The 18159-nt window shown below is 39.6% G+C and overlaps 1 protein-coding gene across 7 annotated transcripts in view; it reads right to left on the minus strand.

Moving 5' to 3' along the window:
* ATP8B4 (ATPase phospholipid transporting 8B4 (putative)) overlaps positions 1 to 18159 on the minus strand; it is a 211004-nt gene that overhangs the window by 40918 nt on the left and 151927 nt on the right. For all 7 annotated transcript variants that reach the window (XM_074366090.1, XM_074366091.1, XM_074366093.1 and 4 more), the window contains 5 exons: positions 15770 to 15934; positions 14678 to 14789; positions 12822 to 12927; positions 3443 to 3590; positions 340 to 523 (listed from right to left, as the gene is read on the minus strand). In XM_074366090.1, the coding sequence (XP_074222191.1) occupies positions 340 to 523; positions 3443 to 3590; positions 12822 to 12927; positions 14678 to 14789; positions 15770 to 15934 (715 nt within the window). The remainder of the gene's footprint in view (positions 1 to 339; positions 524 to 3442; positions 3591 to 12821; positions 12928 to 14677; positions 14790 to 15769; positions 15935 to 18159) is intronic.

The raw sequence follows: 18159 nt of genomic DNA on the forward strand, positions 1-18159 counted from the left end.
GGCTCAGAAAAGTTCAGTAACTGGAACAAAGTTTGACAATTTGCAAGTGGCAAAGCTGGGACTAACCCCATTGTTAGGGCTGTGACTCTAGTGTTCAGTCCTGCACATCATAGCTACTTACTCCTCCAAACAGTGACCAATATCCTTTTCTAGTCTAAAAAGACACAAATGATTTAATTAAAGACAGTTTCTTTTTTTTAAATGAATGCTAATAACATTAGATGCACTGGACCCAAAAAGGATTCATTTTGGAACCACCTGGAAAATTAAACTGTGGTGAAATCTCCATTACATAATGCCAAATGCTGGACCTGGGGGCGCCGTGTAGGCAAATCTTACTTTTGATCATGCTGACATCATTGGCTCCATCACCTATGGCCAAAGTGACAGCATTTCTGTGTTTCTTCACCAGCTCTACAACTTGGGCTTTCTGGAGTGGGGTGACTCGGCAGCAAACCACAGTCTTACACATGCAGGCAAGTTCTAGAAGATCCTTCTCGTTGTCACTTTCTAGAGCATGGGCCTATGTTATTAAAAAAAATCCACAATAAACAAGAAACAGTAAATGAGAAGATGTCATTTAAGAAACATTTCTTATTTCTCCACTGATTTCTCTTCTAAACAGCTGAATTCATTTCAGCAAGTCAATGCTGATTCAGTATCACATAAGCAACAAAAGAAATGAGTTCTAAACTAAGTGCCAAGACATTTTACAATCAAAGTGATAGACACAGTGCCCTTTTGTATCCTCCTTGACGCATTATCTTGCTGAATTGGAGAGATACAGTTAAATGCTGGAGCAGTTTCAGAATCCACTAAAATTAAGGAAAAGCAAAGCACAGAGCCAATCCACCACCTCATCAAGTTTAGAATGAACTACAAAATGATGGTAATGTGTTCTACATGATGACATTTTTGGTTCCTCTGCATTGTTGTTGTCTATATTTAGTTTTGTTATGGTGGCTGTTAATGTGGGGGCAAAGGTGAAGCAGATGACCTGGAGATTAGCCCTTGAAGAACATAGTGACTGAAATGAAGAGACACCTGTGCAAAAGGGTGGCATGACACTCGGGTCTCAGACAGGGGTCCCCAACCATTTCCACCTTTGCTCCTCTCCAAATACACACAAGTCTCTGCTTATGCCAAGGAAGGACAGAAAAACAAGACATATTCCTTTGCAATTACCTGTGCAATTTTTTTTTTTTAGAAAACATCTCTTTGTACATTATTTAATAGACACATTAAGAGAAAACAGGAATCCACCTAAACTTTGACTCATCATTATCTTTGAAAGAATCTTTAGCAAGATGTTCATAGCCCAACACAATCTGGCCCCTATGCTCCCCATGACTTCTGCCTTTTACCACCACTTTCAAGTTTACTCTTTACTCCTATCATGCCAAATTGCTTGTTTCCATAATTTGACAGGTTCTTTTCTTGCCTCTGTGCCTTTGCACTTGCTATCTCCTCAACATGAAAAGATCACTTCCGCCAGGAAGTCTTCCCTGATTTTCCCATGAGTATCTAAACGTGCCACTTTGCTTCTGTGCTCTCAAAGCACTGTGTCCATTCCTCTTCACAGTAGTTGTCATACCACTGTGAGATTAGCTCTCCCATCAGATGACAATCCCTAAAACAAGGACTGTGTTCTATTCACATCCATCCTCAGGCTCTAGCACCATGACCTGGGCATGCTCAATGAGTGTTGGTGGTATAAATGGAAGGAGGGGTGCATGAGTATAAAAACATGACTCTGATGTAGAAAAGTATTACATCATGGCCTGTAATTCTTATGGGAAATGGTGAGTTAGCATTCTCAAATATAATTACCTTTCTGATAGAGAAAGCATGTAACTGGCTGTCTCCAGAATGGTTCCCTTTTCTATCTTTTATTTATTTTTATTAATTTTTTTGGTGAGGGGAGGTAACTGGGCTTGTTTATTTATTTATTCTTAGAGGAGGCACTGGGGATTGAACCCAGAACCTCATTCACGCTAAGCATGCGCTCTACCGTTTGAGCTATACCCTCACACCCCCTTTTCTTTTTTCCCTATGATCAACAAGTGAAAACCTAGTCCCAGATGCCAAGAAAGACCCAATTACATTCTGCAAAGCATGAAGATTTGAGCAAATTCGAATCATGATTTTTAAAGCTTCTGACCATACTAGCAGAAATACAGTCAGTTCCTCCTAAAGGAAAAACATTTTATGGTTTCATAAGCTTCAAGCTTTGAAGCCGAGGGGGTTCTTGAAGAGCCTCTATCTTAGCTCTTTCTTTCAACAGATTCAGAGAGAGAGAATCATGTGTGTTATCACTTGAGTCCACTAACCCACCACACATTGGCCTCTCTGAGCCTGAGGGAAAGTCACAGCACGAGTCATTAGGGATCCTTTCCATCCTGTGATCCCCGGGCAATTCAGCATGGAGGCCACCAGCTCCAAGTCCCAGCTGACAAGCTTAGAATTTTCAGTTGCTATTCATTTGTGCAAGGGAGAAGTTTGTGTCATCTGGACAAACTTTCAACTAAGCTTGGCTCGTGACTGAGCTCTGTAACTTTCCATGGTGTAGAAGGCAACACATCATTATGCCTGGTATCCAGCTGGATGATGCTCTGAGCACTAAGAGCTAACAGACAGTTGATCACAAGGAGGGAAATACAATACATTCATATCCAACTCCTTTTGTCCTCTAAGAAACTGTCTACAAGAAGATACATTTATTTTCCAAACTCTGAAAGTGAAAAATGATCATCAAAGCCAGAGAAAGATGTGAGATTAGCTCTTTGTGCATATAAATGATAATTTCACTGGAGTACAATCAGAGCTTTTGTTTTCCAAATTAGAAACTCAGAGGAGCATTTTGATATTTGTTCAGGATTTGGATCCTGAACTACATTAAACGTACAATGCAAGTTTATTCTATTACGACAAGAACCAGATTTCCTAATCAAAGCAAATTGTTTGGCATTGCTCTAAAATGCTGCTATTTAGAAAAACCACCAGAGGTATCTTAATGGCAATAATTTGGTGTGGTAATTATATGAAGGTCAGGTTGTGCTCTGCAAATCACAAACATTAGCAAGAGCAATCATTGCAATACATCCATCCAGTTGCATTATTTTAATTAAACTGGGAACTGTGACACTCTCCCTTAGAAAAGCACTTAACCAATCCTGCTAAACAGTCCTTAGTAATTTAGACAAGATTGATAGTCTCTGAATTCAGTATTCCGTCAGAACCTCCCCTTAACTGTGGCGGTTCAAGCAATGTATGAAGGATATATTAGAAGTTTCCCTTCCCCTTGGAAATCATCATGTATGCCCTATTTCTAGTAGCGTCATTTGTTTTGAAGACACAAAAAGAAGACTGCATTATGACAGCACAAAAGAAATGATTATTGGGGTGGAGAAAAAGAAATAACAAAAGTCTTAAGCGAACTCACCAAACTGTGGCCATTTATGATTAAGGCATAATCTCCCGTCACAGTTTCTTCTACAGCTGAGTCCAGCTCCAGTGGCTGCTTTTTTTCAAAAACTACATGGCCATTGGAAAAACTTCTGTTTTGTCCAAACAAATTTTCCTTTGCTTTCCTTTAGGAGAGGGGGAAAAGCAAATCAAAACCGAGTATCCACAGCATACGCATTAACTCTAACAAGAGACTGGCCTAGAGGTAAATTCATTTCGTCAATGCTCAGACAGACTGCAGCATGAGATTCAGTTTCAGTAAGCTAGCTGGATAATTCTCTGTGATGGGGACACCATAGCAAATTTGCAAATTCCAGGAAGTAGGAGGGTAAACATAAGGAAAATAGAATCATCGGGAATGTTTCAAATTACCTAAAAGCTCAATCATCGTCTTGAGCTGGGCTTGAACTAGGGGCTCTTGATCAATTTGATGCATAAACTAATCTGAGCTTCATGGGTTTAAGAACCACTCATCTGGCATGAGATATTGTTAAATAATCGAAAGGGAAAGACGAGACGATGAAATTTTCTAGGAATTCCAGGGATTAATATAGAAATAAATTACTCAACCTGTAGAACAATGTAATATGATCCGACTTAAAACAGCAGTCGTCTAAGAAGCACACCTTTTTAAAATCTGACCATAAAGACAAATGTTGGCATTTACTGAATTGCATAGTCATTATAATATAATGGAATATTTTAAGTGAAAATTGTACTCATTGGCTCAAAAAATAAAATAAATCTTCTGGAAACGAAACTATAGACACCAAAGTGTAGAAGGTAGCTCCAAATGGAAACTGCCCCCCGCTCCAGTGCCCTGGATCTAATCCGCAGCAGAATCACCCTGCCCTCCTGTCTCTGCTGATGAAGAGAAAGACGTACGGTGACTTAACATCCTTAGAAATGGCATTTTACTCTTCTCTTCAAAATGGAAAGACGATGCCTTTAAAGGAAGACAAATTTCCTCTCCGAAGCCCTTGGATGACAGGCTTTGAAGTAACATGGGACAAGCTGACATGACCTCAGAACTTTCGATCACAACCGGGGAAGGACGCAGCAGGCACTCCCTGAAGATGAGTGCCAAAGCCAGCCACCGACACTTTAGGCTACAACTTGCATATACAAAACAAGGGTCCCGGAGAGACTGGGCAGTGAGAGGGAGGCCAGAAAATGGATGTTTGGGCTTACAGAAAATGGAATGTTTCTCCAAAGGCTCATCTTACGTAGAAGACGTCTATCTAAATGATTTTATGCTACGGCTCCTCTAAAAGAAGATGATGTTCACTGTACAAAACAACCATTTTAGCCCTCAGCTTTCTAATTATTTGAAAATGTAACACTAATTGTTTACAAGTTTAAAAAAAACAAAAAACAAAAAACCACTTATCATCCAGCTCAACATCTCCTTCTGCTGTCCGGGACCTAAATCACAGCCTGCATTTAGGAACCCCAGGAATCCAGAGGTTACATGCCCCTGGCTCTAGGGATAATATTATATGTTTTAGCAATCAGTTTGCAGAATCAAAGAGAAGATTTATAAAGTCAGAGTGCTATGTGTGAAATTTAGGGAGTTAGAGTTGGGGAGGGAGTGAGAGCCGACATGAAAAATCATTGCTGTAAGTGGGAGACGGGGGCTTTTGCATCAGATAAGCACGTCAGGGACTCCTCCTCCCAATTACGAAAATTTACAGTCCCAGCTAATGAAGAGAGTAAGCGAGACAAGTCCCTTCAGAATGACCGTTTCTATGACAGTGTTGCCCAGCTCATAAATTAGGGCCTCAGAAAGCACCAAAGGGCAAACGTCTCCCGAGGTTTCCTTTTTAGAGAAGTTCTCACTCGCTGTATAAATGACTCAATCTCTGTTTTTCCCCCAGAGAATGAAAACATTCCAAAGAAGGGTGAAGTTCATGAAAGTATTGGCCGAAATTCTATTTACTTAGGATTTTTTTCCTCCTAAACTGTCTTCCTAACATCTCCCATGAACCCTTTTCCAGGCAGAAAAGGGGCAGCGTTTCCAGCTCTGCTTGAATTCCCACCGCACTCCCTCCGCACAGGCCAACCCTCCCCGCCAGCTCGGGCTCTCGCGCCTGCAGACTTTTGCCCACGCTCTAGAGCTGTCATTTCTCTTTCTTCCTGGAACTTAGCTCTTCAAACACCAGCTGGTTCTCACAAAACAATTTAATAGGAGGGAAAAAGCTATGCATAACTCCCTTCAAGGAATATGAACTATACATTTTTGCAGGCATAAGACATAATTCTTTACCAGAGACTACAACTAACAAAGGCTAAAACAAAAGAGGTCCTGTTTCTCCCCAGCTCTGTAATGAGGGCCAGCCTGTTACAATGCTGGCAGGCAGAAACACATCCATGGTTGAGGCAACCTTGGCATTCCCAGCCCCACGCCACCACACACTCAGCAAAGCATAGCAGGACTATGTTGGCTTACGTGCAATCCATAAAGAAAAGAGATGGAGGAAAAAGTCATCTTGTCTATCTTCTTAAGGCTCTCTGTATTTCAACATTGAAAGGACATGCTAGGAAATGGATTGAAACCATGACACCAGGTTTCAAAGGATACAGTTCTGATGTTGATATGGGCAGCGGGCTTGATACCTTGAGATCTGGGTTCAGGCCTGAGGTCTGCCTCTGATGTCGCATGTTCCCACAGGGGTGTCATCTGACCTCTAGCCACTCAATTAGCAGGTTACAGATCCAGGCTAGAACCCAGGTCTTCAAATTCCTAGTTCTCTGTCTACCACACCAAACAGGCATACACATGGAGTCAGCCACAGGCTACCCCCAGGTTGGGGCAAAGATACAGTGCCAAAGGACCAGTCAGGGGATAACACTACCCTGCCTACAGTAGGGAAAGGGAGAAAGTACATGAGACCTTGATGTCAAGCCCCAGTTCCATCCCATACTACCTGTGTGACCTGTAAGATACTCAACCCCAGACCCAGTATCTTTATTAGAATTTAAGAGAATGGTACCAACCATTCAGACTGGTTGATACCATTACAAAAACTTGGGTAGATGTACCAGCATGTGCTAGAAGGTCTCCAATATTACTTAGTGCTCTAAAATTCTACAATTTATGATAGAAACTAAACTTACTAAAATGTTTTGCCTGGGCAACTAGAAATTAGGAATTGGGAACAAGATGCATTTTGTTTGGCCTGCATAGCATTTTAAAAAACTCTGTCTAAATTTACGGACAACATGAAGTTCATCTTCACCAAAGGCTCGACCACTCCCTAATGCCTTGTATGGCCCGGATCACACAACTAATATTACCTGCCAGACCCTGGAGCCATTTGCATTTGTGCACCCTGCTCATTCAAACAAATAACTTTCCACCAAGTAAGTGTGCAAAAAAATACAATGTGTATTTTACTGATTAAAGAGGAGATGTTGGTGGCAGGGTAGTGGGGGTTGGGTATAGCTCAGTGGTAGAGTGTGTGCTTAGCATGCACGAGGTCCTGGGTTCAATCCCCAGTACCTCCACTACAAATAACAATAAAATAAAATAAAGAGGAAATGTGAATTCCTAGGTATATCACTGGGATACTACTTCAAAGCAGTGGCATCATGGTTTAATGAGTTAATTTTTATGGTTTAATGAGTTCATGGTTTAATGAGTTAATTTTTCTAACAAGAAAACATGTGATCAATGCAACAAAAATGAAACATGGAATGAGTTCACCTGTCAGCTGAGGCAAAATCACATTCTTAGTCTGCTTTTCTTCCGGCAGAGTATATATGCATTGGTGAAACGTAATCAATGCAGTAATCTTTGGAGAAATCCTAACAGAATTTAATTGTAGATTTCTGGGCATGCCTTTCATACTAGAGCAGCTATGGCAGCAAAGTTAACCCAGGACTCGATGTGTCTAAAACATTTCCATGACACTAAATTTGAAAGAAGCCTATGCATGATATGCATAAAAAATTACATATCGATGTTTATGAAATAATTGAAACACATCTGACAGGTTTAAATATGAGCATTTATGTCATTTCCTCCCAGTGGCTACTATCACTTAGATCCTAGTCTTCTGATACACTTTTTTACGCTTTTGCATGATCTTCTACTGAACTCAAACGCATAACACAAGAAAGGTGAATGATGTAAATGTATGATTTCAATATTTCATCTCCAAAACCACGGGCTGAGATATAAGTAGCCAAGATTAGGATTATAGAGAGCACCTCCAATAACAGCTCTTCTTGGATTTTTTTTTCTTCCTAATATATTAAGCCAATGCATACTATAAATGTATTGATTCTTCTCATACAGAATTTTCTAACAGGCATTGCCTCTCTGTCTTAGACTCTAAGAATAGGGTAATCTCCAAATCTGGGTTGAAATAAACGTTAGTTATTTGCCAGTGGGTTCGGCAAGGTGGCCTCAACAGTCATGAAATAACTAGTCTAGATGGAAAATCTTTATTTTTTCCCTCTGAGTATTTTTTCTTCTCATTAAAAAAATGGGAGATAATCTTTTGGCTTTTTCCTAGTTGTAAAAGGATTATATGAACACTACTACAACTTCAAATAATATGAAGAGCCATAAACAAGAAAGCAAACATGATCCGTAATTCTATCACCCCGAGAGAACCACTGCATGCACATGTTCTCAAGAGCTTGATGGGGAGGTTGGTAGATATGAGTACAGACGTATAGTGTTTTATACATACACAGATACACTTTTCTTGAGGGATGATGTTATGCAAGATATTTCATAATCTCATTTTTCACTAAAGTATTACCATGGACATCTTCCCATGTCAAAAAACACAAAATTACTTTTAGGACTGCATGGTATCTCTAATTACCTCCCCCAATCTAAAAATTAAAAATTTAAAAAAAATTTTTTAATTAAAAAATAAGTGTGTGGTATCCCACTGCATCTATATGTCACAGTAATTAACATCCCTGTGGCTCAGTACATGAGCAATTTCTAATTTTCTATTATCATAATTGATACAGCAATGAATATATATGTATATGTCTGTCTGTCTATCTATATATACACACATACACACACTTCATTTATTTTCTTAAAGACAATTCCTAAAAGTAGGACTCATTGTGCGGAAGTGTGCATATATATAATTTTGAAGTATATTGCTAGTTTACCCTCTAGAAAGTTTCAACCAACTTACACAATCTCAGCAACAGTGTGTAACAATTCATATTTCTCCACATTCCTTCCACATAACGACAGTTATGTCATCTACTTAGTCAACCACATGTAGCTGGATAAAATCTTGAGATATTAACTTCGGTTCCCCACCCCTTCTGCAAGCACCCCCGCTACCACAGGTGACTCTGTTTACTCAGAAACATAGCTCACCTCAGGTGGATCTGACAGAGCCAAATACAGAGAAAACAACAAAAGTCAAGATCTTGTTTTCTGTGAACCAAAATAGACTCTGAAACTCATAGTAGCATTGTCATTCTGAATTCCAGAAATCTGGAATTCCACTAATGGGGCTTTTTGAGAGGGAAGAGAAAGTTTCTTCAAGTGTCAAAAGGACTAATCATTAAAGGAATCAGAGCATAAAGATACTGCCCTAAGCAACAGACTAGAAATGACCCCTTTTCTCCATTTCCCATCCAGCCTACAGGAGGGGGGCTTTGAAGAGGCGATTACATGCTTGTGAACCACTGAAAGAGGCCTGGGTGCTGACCCACACCCTGGACTGGTAGTGGATGGAGCAACCATGGAGGTAACAGAATTCTCAGATCAGTTTGTGGGAATCTGAGTGTGGAATAGTTGCCACCTAAGTATGGGGACATGGAAGATAGCAGAATAAAGGGATTCCAGGAATAGAAGTAGCCAGGTGAGAACACACCTCAGACACAGAATGGTGAGGAAGAGCAGAGAACTTTCCCAGCGAAGTTTTCCCAGGAGGATGAGGAAATCAGCCAAAAGGGACAGTCAGCAACCCAGAGTCCAGAGACCAGACAGGGACACATAATTGGGAAGTGCCAGATGCTGGCAGGGTAGATGCCAAGGATCTGTGACAGGTAAGGCAACTGTGCATCACAGACTTGAACTAAATTTACCCAAAGTACCTAGTTTAATTGTTCTGTCACCAGGCAGAAAAGGAGTTCAAGTTCAGTTTTAGAACATTTAACACGTCTCAGTTCTTGCACAGCTCAGGGTACTCTGGGCTGTGAAGTCAGACAAGCTAGAAATGACAGAGCCTCCTTCCACTTCTATTTCACATCAAGTCAAATCCTGAGTCCTGTCCATTCTGCCTCCAAGCAGCTGTCAGTTTCCCCCTACTCATTCCTTCCCCTTTCTTACAACCTTGCTGCCTTGAATCAACCTCCATCATTTCTAAACTTAAGTATTCCAACAGCTTCGTGATGTTCCCCCCACACCATTCATTTTTCTATCAGACTCCATCAATCCTATCACTAGCATGTTATTTCTAAAGTGCAAAACTGGATTTGTCTCTCTTCTGCTTAGAAACTTAAACAAGCATTTCTCCAATGAAGACATACAAATGGCTAATAGGCACATGAAAAAATGCTCAATATCGCTAACTGTCAGAAAAATGCAAATTAAAACTACAGTGAGGTATCACCTCACACCAGTCAGAATGGCCATCATTCAAAAGTCCACAAATGATAAATGCTGGAGAAAAGGGAACCCTCCTACACTATTGGTGGGAATGTAGTTTGGTGTAGCCATTGTGGAAAACAGAATGGAGATTCCTCAAAAAACTAAAAATAGATTTACCATATGATCCAGCAATCCCACTCCTGGGCATATATCTGGAGGAAACTCTAATTCGAAAAGATACATGCACCCTAATGTTCATAGCAGCACTATTTATAACAGCCAAGACATGGAAGCAACCTAAATGTCCATCAACAGATTAAAGAAATTGTGGTATATTTATACAATGGAATATTACTCAGCAACAAAAAAGAATAGAATAATGCTATTTGCAGCAACATGGATGGACCTAGAAAACATCATTCTAAGTGAAGTAAGCTAGAAAGAGAAAGAAAATACCATGTGATATCACTCATATATGTGGAATCTAAAAAAGAAAGAAGAAAAGGACACTATGAACTCATCTACAAAGCAGAAACAAACTTACAGACATAGTAAACAATCTTACGGTTACTGGGGGAAAGGGGTTGGGAAGGGATAAATTTGGGAGTTTGTGATTTGCAAATGTTAGCCACTGTGTATAAAAATAGATTTTAAAAAGTTTCTTCTGTATAGCACAGGGAACTATGTTCAATATCTTGTAATAACCTTTAAATGAAAAAGAATAGGAAAATGAATGTATCTATGTATATGCATGACTGGGACACTATGCTCTGCACCAGAAATTGACACACTGTAACTGACTGTACTTCCACATTCATCCAATACCTTCAGGATAAAGTATAGTCACTTTTGCTTGTCACTCAAACTATCACCAATTTGTCTCTGAAAAATTATCCCCACCTTTAACTCGATGATACACTCTTAACTACAACTTGGCATATAGCTCCTGGTATACAGCAGGATTACGTTCATGTTTTAATGCTTTTGTGTGTGCTGTTCCATCAACCTACAGTATCGTTATCCAACGTAATCAATAGAGGAAGAGGATCCACCAAAGTTGTATGGGGGTCACCATTACTGTTTTCAACATCTTAAGAAGATTAATGAAAAGTGTAGATTTTTCTATGACCAGAATGTACGGACTCCCTAATTTTTTTTAAGTTTTGTGTAACGTTTGGCTGCCTTACATCAACCTGGTGTAGAAAACTGCAACATTATACTGGTTAGAAGCTGTGACCGAAGATTGCATGTGTCTTTACCAAGTGGGAAACCTATTTCACTGTTACTGATATAGTTTATTATTTATATAATCTTAATAGTAGACTCCATGGATTCTATTGGGGAAATATTAATTCAAGTCATCCTTGTTCGTGGAAAGAGTGGGAACAATGTCTGAGGAAAGAGGGAAAGAGGAAAGGAAGAAGTGGAAAGAAAGGATGGAAGGGAAGAAGGATGCTCACTGAATGGCCATAAAGCTTTAAGTTCTTATACTAATTTCCCAAATAAAATGGGTATTTGTATATTTTCCCCATTTTACAAATGAAGAAACCAAGCAAAAAGAGACTGACTCACATATCAAAAGTCACTTAGCCAGCCAGGAGCATGAAGCCAAGATCCCAGCTCAGCTCCAGTTAACACAGAGTCTGTCCTCTTCTCTTACACCTGCTGCTCTCCCTGGAATTCATTCCGCCCTAGGTGCTAATCTGGTGCCTAACCTCAAGTGAAGCCGTCAGATGCCTCAACGCCTGCATTTTTGTATGTTAATTATTTGGGGAGTAACAATACACCCAGAGTGTGTTTACAAAGACACATGGCCAGTGACTGGATGCACAGGCTCTGGGGCCGTGCTGCCTAGATTCAACTCCCAGTTCAACCCCTGACTCGTTTGCCACTTTGGGCACCTTATTCACCCTACCTGTGTCTCAGCTTCCTAATCTGTGAAATGGGGGTAATGACAATGCCTTCCACTGGGCTGCTTTGAGAATGAAATGAGAGAGTGCATGTATACTGCTTGCCATAGTGTCCAAGGCACTGTCTCAAAGCATTTAGCGATAGGTTTGTTAGAATCTTAATCTGCTGACATCTTTTTTCCTTTGGTAAGAGCTAAATTCCTCCCAAGACAAAAAGTCATTTGAAGGAACAGATTTTCTTAAGATAAAAAATTACTACTAATTATTAAATAAATTATTAATATTTTCCTAATAGACCCTATGGACTGTATCATTAATGTTATATAAATAATAATAATAAAATTATATCAGTAATAATTCAATTTCCCAATTTTTACTTGGCAAAGCATATGCAGTCTCCAGTTGTACCTTCTAACCAGCATAATACAGCTGTTTTCTACAGTGAGTAAGACAGTATAAAAGAAGTCGGGAGATGTGATCTAAGAGTATCAACTGGTAGTGCTGATAGTTAAGACCTCCTTTCTTCTCAAGGTTCAGGAACAAAACTTTAACGATGGAGACACATTAAGGAAGCCCATAGTGCCCCCCTGTCATGAAGAGTGAAAGTTTGCCCCCTCTAGAGGGTAGAAAGTGGCAAGCAGTGAGCCACTTGGCCAGACCCCATGTGGGTTGAGTTTAGAGAAGCTCCGACAACTATCAGCAAGCAGAAATTGTTGTAAGACAGCACTTTCTGAAGTGCTGGGGAAATCATGATGCAGACTTTTAAAATGTTCTTCTTCCAGTGGGATTTTTCCACTTTCTCAACTCTCTGAACTACCTTTTCCCCTCCTCCTCTCCCTTCCTGTCCTCCTGCCTCCAGTGCTTACCTGAGTTCTTCTCTGACCTCCGCCGCCGTGCTCCCTGCTATAATGAACACCTCATTCATGTCATCCGTCAGCATGTTGCAGGCATAGCCAATATTGATGGCAGTTTCTGATACAAAATAAAGCCCACTTCAGTTAGATCATTACTTAATAACACAAGCACCTTTTTCTTTGTCATTGCTGTATTTCCTTATAGCCTACAGGCCTCCTTAACTTTAGAGAGTATGATTTGTGATAAAATACAAGAGACCCAGAGGGAAATTCAAAGACTTGTTAAATCCATGAAGAAACGGCAACAGCTATGAATCCTCAGCATTCTCATCTGGTTTTTGAAAACAACTTTTGATTCCCAAAATGAGTACTCATGAAAATACCCAAGGTCTTGTAATATAATAAAACATGTAAATTAAAAAAAAATTTACCAGAAGTCCCAAATACTGCCTTTGGAGAGCTGCAATACTAAACTTAACTATTATTCCATCTGATATGATAGACAAATTGAAAAAAGCTCACAAAATGTTCAGTTGCACAGCAAAAATGCTCTTATAAATTTTTCTAGTTCCCCTACATGCAATGTTACCATATTCCCATCAAGTGAAAAGAAATTTGGAATTTAACTATCACCTCAAAAACAAACCAGGACTGTGCTACTAAATAACTGGAGAGTCACACGATACTGAGCTGTCCTTTCTCTAATTTTATAGAAATGGAGCCCAGCATAGCTAGGTGCCCCTTCCAGCTTCAACACAGTCATTTGATTCTAATTTTATCGAGTTATTAGGCTTTAGCGAATTCTATGGAGTCATTAGATTTGTCCTAAGTCAAGGAAGACAACTGATAAAACCTCAGCATATCCTTGGTATAAACCGCAGAAATTAAAGCTAAGTAATAATAAACTTAGAGATATGCCTAACTAATTGAACAGCTGTACCCACTGATCAACATCAAACTCTAGGAAGCCTCTAATAACACACCACAGAGCTCGAGTCTCTATTGCTAATTTTTTGTAGTCAGTGATTAGAGCGAACATATAGAGAACTGATTTATCCTATCTGCAAATCCCTCATTGTTCTAAAAAAAAAAATAGTTAAATTGAATCTTAAACACACGTGTGCCCGTTAACCAAATATTTCTGATCTATTGATGGCTAAGCATAAAATCATTTTTGTTTTAACCATTACTCCTAGAAATAGATTCAAAATGTATCAATTCCCTTTTCTGTCTTAGGAAACACTGTATTCTGAACATAATGACTCTTTCTGATGACCTGGTGCTTGTCATGCCTGGAAGGGGACCACTCTCCTTGTACCACTGCCTGGGCCGTCCTGGAATTCAGCCAGGTTGCACTGGTACAGCTGTGGTTGTTGTTAAAATACCAAAATATTTCCATGCCAGTTGATAAACAGCTGCTTCCTTGAGCCTCTCCAAAGCCAACCCCTCCTCTAAGATTCCCAAACCTACCATCAAGAAACTAAAGAAATAACGCTGAGGTCTCCAATATCCTTCAGAGCTGGGGCACTCCCTGTCGTAATTGGGAGCAGTGCACATATGAACCAATAGTTAAAACATTTTTAATACTGCTGTTGCTTATAGGTGTTAACTATTATATTCAAGAGGCAATTGAGCTGAAACTCAACTGTCTCCAGGGTAGACAATAGAAGACATTTTTTTAGTTCATTTTTACTTGTTTTTAATTAGTAAATTTTTATAATATGTCAGCTTTCCTTTTATTTCAACTCAAATTTCCTGTGTGGAGGACTGGACAAATGTCTAATTAATTAAGCTTTCCGGTTAATTAAAATTTTACCATGGAAATTATCACTCTCTTTTTGAAACATCATCATCTATTTTCAAATTACCTTGTTTGTCTCCTGTTAGGACCCAGATCTTAATATTGGCTAGTGATAAACTTGTAACCGTTTCAATAACACCCTCTTGTAACTTATCTTCTACAGCAGTGGCACCTAGTAGCTTCATTGAAAAACAGAGAATAACTTATGTTAATGCATGCAACAACATCCATAACATCTATGGCTGTCAACCCCAGGGTTTAGAGGTCAAGAAACATGAACTGAAGATGGAATTTACGGTGCACTGACACAGCAAGCATCCTATTACGTACAGAGGTGGGCTGGGAAGGACCTCAGAAGGAGGTTTCCAAATCAGGGCAACTGATCGGCATATCAATTAATTCAGAGATCCTGGAAATGAGAATTTACATAAGGGGTCTGATATGTTCAGATAATGTATTGGCAAAAATGATCAGAAGCCCCTTGGGCTTCTAAGGATTTAAGAATTCCCCAGTTGCTTCCCCACTTACATCAGCAAAGAAGAGCCCTCATCTCACAGTCAGGATCACAAAAAAAGTGGAGCCATTCTCTTAAATTAACAAACCACCAGATGCCATAAAATAAAGAGTGAAGGCGCTTGTTCAATTTTTCATCCAAAGATGAACAAGGTGTGCTCCCTAGTACCTCACAACAGCTAAGCATCTTGGCCACTGGGGCCTCAGGGAAGAGTGGTTTCTAGAACAGATCACACTCTGGACAGTACAGATATCATCAGAATCTCATGGGTCTTGGACAGTCCAGAACTATAGCCCCACTCTTCATCACAAGTCTCTCTGTTCTAGAAAGGTGGATCATAAAGCATGGAGAGAAGAAAACATAACGTCAAACAAAATATGTTACACCAGAGGCTGGCAAAGAATAGGGAGTCTCCTATCGTCTACTCTTGGGGAACTTCCAATAGCATAAGCCACTGCTAATAGAAATAATCCTCTGTCCACATATGGCAAACTCAAAGCTGACATATAAAGCAGGATTCAGGGTTTGAAAGAGTAACATCTGCTGTGTGCAAGATGATTCAGACAGCGGGTTACACCCATGCTAGATCTCTAAACACAGTTATTCCTTCTGTAAACACAAAACATCATGTTTCCAAACTCATACCATCAAATCCCTTTCAATTTCTTCATACAGCCCTGCTATCCGTTCGTCCCTCTCATCTGTAGCAGAATTTGCATCTTCAAGCATCTTATGCCAGTCTTTAAAGTACTTGTCATCCAGGTCTCTGTACGCGATGGCCAAGGTTCGGAGGCCTTCTCCTGCAAATTCCTGCCGGGGCAGACATAGACTCAGGAACCATCACAAAACAATAATCACAGCAATGACAGCAAGAAGTTCTGCACTTAAATTCATTTCCTCCCAAGAGCACCTCCTGGCCATCCTGATGTCCAACTTTGTAATCCCCTTGGAAATGAGAGATAATATTTGTATTTTGTATTTTATTTCCATGGGGTTGAAACAGTCAAGGGACCTAGCATTCCCCATAAAGACAGCTGACATGCCCACTGAAGCGTCCTAGTGGAGAGGTGATCAGTGGTGCCCATGAGGTGAGACAACCATCTGAAGCAACATATTGGTTTCCAGCCTATGCTCTGCTTGAAAGAAGCACTGCTGGCAATGAGAGACACCCAGCTTGTTTCACGGCCCATGGTCCTCCACTTTGGAAGAGGGAAGGACTTTCAGAGGAGCCATGGCTCTCAAATCAAAGGCAGGAGGCTCTCTCAGGGGCTACAGCCTGACATCTTACCAAAGTCTGGTTCCCTCTAATGATACAGCCGTGTCTAAAAGTTAACTCCATCCTACTTTTGTTTATGATTGAAAAATTCCATAATAAAAAGTTAAAAGTCAATATTTGATGAATAGATGTTAGGTAAGAGAAGTTTAAAGATATTAATTAAGGTTATAATAATAACCCCAGGGGAAAAGGAGAGAGAAAGGCAGAAAAGTTAACATAAATGTTTGCTTCTGGGAAATAGTCCTAGAAGTGAAGACTGACTTTTACTTTTTATCCCAGAGCTTCTGTAAAGTTTTTTGTTTTTGTTTTTTGCTAGATTAAAGCCTAATTTTGCCAAGTGAAATAAGCCAAAGACAAAGTATGATATCACTTATATGTGAAATCTAAAAAATACAAGAAACTAGTGAATGTAATAAAAAAAAAAAAAGAAGTGGACTCACAGATACAGATAACAAACTAGTGGTTACCAGTGGGGAAAGGGGAGAGGCAATACGGGGTGGGGGGAGGCAATACGGGGTTGGGGAGGGGGAGGCAGAAACTGGGGCGGGTAAGACAGGCTCAAGGGTGTACTGTACAACATGGGGAATACAGCCAATATTTTCTAATAACAGTAAATGAAAAGTAACTGAAAAACGATACAAAAATTTCAAATTTAAAAAAAATTATAAAGTCAAATTTTAATAATAAAATTGTTTAAAGTTTTAAAGAGACTCAAGTCAAGTTAGTTTTAAAACATCAGTATATTTTTAAGAAATTATTTTCTATGGAGTCAGTATTGAATTTATTCAAATAGAAGTCAAATTTATTAGAGGATCATACTCTTCCTTTAGTGTCTCAGTAAACTGACAATCTTAAATGATACCTCTGGGGCTTCATCCTTCTAACGGGAAAACAAATAAGTAAATAAAAACAGGAGACTGGTAGTTGCTAAGTGTTTCACACAGCCACAATAGCTTGGAAACATATGCCCAATGCTTGGGGAAATACTAAAAACCTCCCACTTCGCCTAGGCCTCCGGTGGTGGTCATTTTATGGGCCTTTACACCGCAGGCATTTTTATAAGGGTTTCTGCTCCTTTGGGCATTGCCATTGAGCAAGTCTCCTCCATTGTGCTCTGGCTTACGGGACAGACATAGATTTGTGATCAGGCACAAATTAAACCATGACACACCCTAGGTGGGTAAATGGAAAGAGAAGTCCATGCATATTGCAAGGATGTGGTTTAGCCCAGAGAGACCATGAGAAAAATAAACCAAATCTATCCTGTAAGCAGTTGGTAGCACTTTGGATATTGTAATCATATTTTTTAAGCTCTCCCTTCCAAGACCACCACTGGGTCCCCTACTGATCTGAAAATCTAGTTACTGCCTTATAATGATCTTTTGTCCTCTTAATTCGCACAAACACTTCTCTGCCTTTAACTTGCAACCCCACTGGGCATTACCCGCGCCTTCCTCTTTTCTGCTCAGCAGTGAATCAATTCTAAGATGACACTACAAAAGGGGGCAGATGATTTAAGTTATTTAATTAGTGCATGAATCACAAGTTGAATCCTAAACGGGCATTTGAGCAAGGTCATTTCCTATCATTAAACAATTCAAAATTAACAATTAAATATAAATTTAAAACCTCAGAATTTAGAAGTCAAAAATGAATAAAGTGAATGAAGTCAGAGCAAGTCGAATTGATAGTACCTGAAAAAAAAAATGTCTTTTGTATAGAAATATAAAAAGATCAAATTAGACTTCCTATACTTTAG

The sequence above is a fragment of the Camelus bactrianus genome, chromosome 6 (genome assembly GCF_048773025.1).
Source record: "Camelus bactrianus isolate YW-2024 breed Bactrian camel chromosome 6, ASM4877302v1, whole genome shotgun sequence".
In the NCBI taxonomy this organism is placed as follows: Eukaryota; Metazoa; Chordata; class Mammalia; order Artiodactyla; family Camelidae; genus Camelus; species Camelus bactrianus.